Source organism: Fragaria vesca, unplaced genomic scaffold, assembly GCF_000184155.1.
Source record: "Fragaria vesca subsp. vesca unplaced genomic scaffold, FraVesHawaii_1.0 scf0511065, whole genome shotgun sequence".
Classification (NCBI taxonomy): Eukaryota; Viridiplantae; Streptophyta; class Magnoliopsida; order Rosales; family Rosaceae; genus Fragaria; species Fragaria vesca.
In genome coordinates, this window is record NW_004441528.1 from 181 (window position 1) to 5,967 (window position 5,787).

The following is a 5,787-nucleotide window of genomic DNA, read 5'->3' on the forward strand; positions in this document are numbered from 1 at the left end:
AAATGTATAAGGTAATTATGTAAATATGTATAAGGTAATGAACACTAGATGACCAGATCTAAAGGTCACTGTTACCCAAACCCCTGATTCCCTTATTTAGAAAAGAAATTAATTAATTAAATTAAATAGAAAATAAAATAAAAAGAAAATATATTGTAAACTAAAAAGTAAAATATTATTCAATAATAAAAATGAAATATATAATGAGTTTTTTAAATATTTTTAGTTCCGTCTCCTAAGAGCTTTGGAGATGGAAATGATTTCGTCTTCTAAGTACTTGGGAGACGATCTTAGTAGACGGAACCTAGGTTTCCGTCGCCTAATTACCTATCTCACAGCACTTAGCAGACATAACTTAGTCGACGAACATTTCGTCTACTAAGTACTTAGGAGACGAAATATATGACTTTAGGAGGCGAAATAGTTTTGTCTCCTAATTGCTATTTTCCAGTAGTGTCTTATGAAATCAATGTTATCTCCTCAGTTATTTGATTAGTCTTCACTATGTTTTGCTAAACATTGTCAGGTCGGCATGCCTCGAAAGAAGAGGGTGCGGGATAATGAATGCACTGGTTATGCATTTGATCTTTCTGATCATCATCTGCGTTGCATTCTTCCTTCCACAACTAGCCAAATGGAAAGTGGCAGCGGTCGTGGTAGAAAGACGGGGCGTTTTAGTAGTGTTAGGTTAGCTGCTTTGGAAATTGATGCTGCATCTCATGCAAGCTCATCAACTGCAAGTGCTGTTATCCTGAATGATAATGGAAATTGTTCACTTGATAGAGGAATTGATGCATTGGGGATGCATGAGGTTAATATTGGACAAGCATCTTATCAAAGGAAAAGAAGAGCAAGAGGTTTGTGTTGGAGTTGTTGTATTTTTGTATTGTGTTGTCTAAGTTGAGTTTGTATAATTTGTGTTTGAAATTGTCTGCTACTTTGTTTGCAGCTCTCAGACCCACATATGTAGATTTTGGAGATATGACAAATGTGTGTGTTGATTGTGATGCGTTATTTTGGTTGCCCGAGTCGAAGCATGTTCCACGTGATGCTAGGCCCATCTACACAGGTTGCTGCCAAGAAGGTCGGATTAGGTTACCATCTGTTAAACCGACTCCAGATTTTTTAGAATACCTTCTTGATCCCAATAATGGTATAGAGTGTGTGAATTTCAGGAAAAATATTCGGGGTTATAACACAATGTTCGCATTTACATCTATAGGAGCTAATGTGGACACAACAGTTAATGATGGCCATGGTCCTTATGTCTTTAAAATTAGTGGTCAAATCTATCATCTTATGGGTTCATTGGTGCCTCCACAGGGTGAATGTCCAAAATTTGCACAGTTGTATATACATGATACTGAGAATGAAGTTGTCAATCGACAACGAGTTATCGATGGTTTGGATCCTGATGTTATTAGTAAGCTGATTGACATGTTTGATGGTAACAATGAATTGGTTCAATATTACCGGTCAATCCGAGCCAAGTATGATGATGACTCTTTGCGTTCTTTTAATCTAACAATTATTGATAGTGAAGTGGCAAGTGACAGGCAATATGATGTACCAAGTAGCTCTGAGGTTGCTGGGCTCATTGTTGGTGATATTGGATTGTATGAACCTGAAAGAGATATTGTTGTTGAAGGAATTGACAGTGGTTTACAACGGGTTTCGAGACTGCATCCAAAGTTCATGTCATTTCAGTACCCAGTGTTATTCCCTTATGGTGAAGATGGTTATCACCTTGGGTTGCAATTATCACCTGGCAAGGACAATGTGGTGCGTAAAAGAACTAAATTGTCCATGCGTGCTTTCATTTCTTACCAAATACATGAACGTGCAAATGAATCAATTACTTTACTAAAAGGAGGCCGATTGTTTCAGCAATTTTTAGTTGATGCATATGCAAATGTTGAAGAAGACCGATTGTTTTATATTAGGCAAAATCAACGGGATATTAGGAGTGAGACATATGAGGGTATATGTGATGCTTCATTAAGAGGGGATAACAATGGTGAGAATGTTGGAAAAAGAGTTATATTACCTAGCACTCACACTGGGAGCCCACGGTATATGATCAAGCATTACCATGATGCTATGGCTCTTTGTCGGAAATATGGTCCTCCTGATTTGTTCATTACGTTTACTTGCAATTCAAAATGGCCTGAAATTGAAAGAGCATTACAAAACAAACATGGTAAGAAAACAGAAGATCGTCCTGATGTTGTGGCAAGGATTTTTAAAATGAAACACGATGATCTTATTGAGTATGTCAAGTCTGGAAAGCCATTTGGTAAGATCATTGCAGGTATGTTCTGTTTAAAGTGTTTTGTTTGCCTTGCTGCATATTGAAATCCTTATTTGTTGATAATATGATATGCAGATGTTGCAACGATCGAGTTTCAAAAAAGAGGATTGCCGCATTCTCATATGTTATTTTGGTTGGCTGAGAACAATAAATGTTATTCAGGTGCTGATATTGATTCAATAATATCAGCTGAGATACCTGATAAGGAATTGGATCCAATTTTGTATAACATTGTGAATCAGTTTATGATCCATGGTCCATGTGGTGTCTTAAATCGTAAGTCACCATGTATGCGATCAAATAAATGCAAGAAATCATTTCCAAAAGATTACACAGAAATGACATTGTTTGAGACAAATAAACTTCCTGTGTACAGACGTCGTGATGATCCCTCTAAATTTGTCATGAAGAATGATGTGTGTGTTGATAATGGCTTTGTTGTTCCTTATAATGCTGAACTTTTGCTAAGGTATAATGCACATATAAATGTAGAATCATGTTGTCAATCAATGTTGATAAAATATTTGTTCAAATATATAAGCAAAGGGCCAGATCGAGCAAGGGTTGGTTTTCAATCTGATCTTAGTGATGAGATTGCAATGTACTTGAATTGTAGGTATATATCTGCGCCTGAAGCTGCATGGAGACTGTTTGAATATCCGATTCATTCTCGCCATCCACCTGTTGAATTGTTAAAAATACATTTGCCTGGACAACAACGTATAGTTTTTGGCCAAAATCAGCCACTTGCATCCGTTATTTCTAGAGAAGGATCAAAAGATACTATGCTTACAGCATGGTTTAGGGCAAATGTTGCCAAGAAGACTAAGGATGTAGCAAATAGACTAACATATGCAGAGTTTCCTTCTCAGTTTGTTTGGGACAATGATGCAAAATGCTGGAATCCACGACAGAGAGGATACGTGTTAGGTCGGTTGGCAAATGTCCACCCAACAAGTGGAGAATTGTATTATTTGCGATTACTTCTAAACACACGTAAGGGTTGTAAAAGTTTTGAATCTGTTCGTACAATATGTGGTGTTGTTTATTCTACGTATCAAGAAGCATGTCGTGCCCTTGGTTTATTAGGAGATGACAAAGAGTGGTCAAATGCTTTGACAGAGGCTGTGCCGACAGCAACATCATCTCAATTGCGTCATTTGTTTGTGACAATTATTATGCATTGTGATGTCTCAAATCCACGTCGCCTTTTTCAAACATATTGGCGTCATATGTGTGATGACATTTTGTACAATGTTCGCTCTGAGTTTATGATGCAACATCTCGATATACCTGAATCAGAGCTTCATAATGCTTTATTGTTTGAGTTGGAACTACTTCTGAGTAATGTAGGGTCATCGTTAGCAAAATATCATTTGCCATTGCCAGATAAAGAAAAGATGATTCAACTGAGAAACAAACAATTAAGGAAGGAGTTAGACTATGATTGTGTTGCTTTAGAGAAAGAGCATCTAAGCTTGGTATCAGAACTAAATGATGGTCATAGATTAATATATGAAACTGTAATTGATGTGGTTTATAATAAAAGTGAGGGGCTTTTTTTGTGTATGGCCATGGAGGAACTGGGAAAACATATTTGTGGCACACCATCATTAGTAGACTTAGATCTGAAAAAAAAATTGTCTTGGCAGTTGCTTCATCAGGCATTGCATCACTGTTATTGCCTAATGGAAGAACTGCTCATTCTAGATTTAAAATACCAATTGATTTGACTGATGGTTCAATTTCAACAATCACAAAGGGTACGCATCTTGCAGAATTGATTGAAAAAACTGATTTGATTATTTGGGATGAAGCGCCAATGACAGATAAATGTTGCTTTGAATCTTTGGATACATCATTAAGGGATATATTATCATATCGTTATCAAGGTGGAGTTGTTCCGCCGTTTGGTGGTATGCCTATTGTACTTGGCGGGGATTTTCGACAAATATTACCAGTTGTGACTGATTGTTCAAAGGCTAAAATAATAGATGCATCAATAAACAGTTCATTGTTATGGCCATTGTTTAAAGTTTTTCACCTAACAGAGAATATGCGATTACGTAAAAAGGGAACAAGTGAATGTGAAAAGATGCAAATATCAAATTTTGCGCAGTGGTTGTTACATGTTGGTGATGGAAATATGTGTGTGATGTGTATGATGATGACAACGACATGGATGCATCCTGGATAGAAATACCCTCTGATATGTTGATTGATAACCCTGTTGATCCAATTAGTTCTATATTTTGTGCCACATACCCAGATTTCACCAAAAGTTACAATTGCATCAGCTACATTAGAGAACGTGCTGTCATCACGCCTAAAAATACTACTGTTAATGACATAAATTACTATGCAATAGGTTTGCTCCCTGGTGCTACAATGACTTACCTAAGTTGTGATTCTATTAGCTTGACAAACGATAATGCAGCAAATCTAAGCATGTCATATCCGCCAGAGTTATTAAATAGTATTGAAATGAGTGGATTGCCATCTCATAAATTAGTGTTGAAAAAAGGAATGCCAGTTATGCTGCTCAGAAATTTGAACCAGACAAATGGTTTGTGCAACGGTACAAGACTAATCATCACAAATCTTTTTGAAAAGATCATCGAAGCTAGGGTGTTAACAGGAACTCATGTAAATCATAAGGTTTTTCTACCTAGAATTGTGTTGTCTGCATCCGATTTAAAGTGGCCATTTGTTTTGAAAAGGAGACAGTTTCCAATAAGAGCATGTTACGCGATGACAATAAATAAGAGTCAAGGTCAATCGTTAAAACAAGTTGGTTTATATTTGCCTCAACCTGTTTTTAGTCATGGACAACTATATGTTGCTTTATCTAGAGTTACATCAAAAAAAGGAATCAAAATTGTTATCATGAATGAGAAGACGCCAAATAGATATACAAAGAATATTGTGTACAAAGATGTGTTGAAAAATTTACATGTTTAAGATATTTGCCTTTCCTATATTAATGATTATGTTTATCACATATATACTTACAAAAAATTTGCTTTAACGAAAAAAATGAGCAAAAAAAATGAGAAATCAAAAATTCATTTTAAACTTTGGATACACATTTGTTAGTTCTGTGTCAGTTGATGTACTATAGTGTTTTGTGAATACAAAAATGCAGTGATCAAAATTGTTGATATGATATTTTAATTATTATTTAAATGAATTTTATTTACACAAAATATATAACTCCATTTCAAACAGTGAAAAACACGAGGTGAAGAACACCAACTACATTTGGTCATTATATATATGCATCAACAAAATGTATATACATCTATACATATATACACAAATGTGGGGAAAATTACGTGTTGTCACATATGTGGAATAGTTCACTAATGAAGGATACGTGTCATTGTTAGAGACACAATAATATTTTTTTCCCATTATCATGTACAAATAAACACAAAGGGTACCCCGGTCAATTCACACCTCCATCCTCACTCTAT

The 5,787-nt window shown here is 35.6% G+C and overlaps 1 protein-coding gene across 1 annotated transcript; it reads left to right on the forward strand.

Annotated features, from left to right (window-relative positions):
• Window positions 1-526: 526 nt before the first annotated feature.
• LOC101313170 lies at window positions 527-4,508 on the forward strand (the record flags this gene model as incomplete). Its single annotated transcript, XM_004309284.1, has 5 exons — window positions 527-857; window positions 950-2,311; window positions 2,474-2,780; window positions 2,928-3,859; window positions 3,964-4,508. Coding segments are annotated over 5 exons (3,477 nt in total), but the record flags the coding sequence as incomplete, so codon positions are not given.
• Between the last annotated feature and the right edge of the window lie 1,279 nt (window positions 4,509-5,787).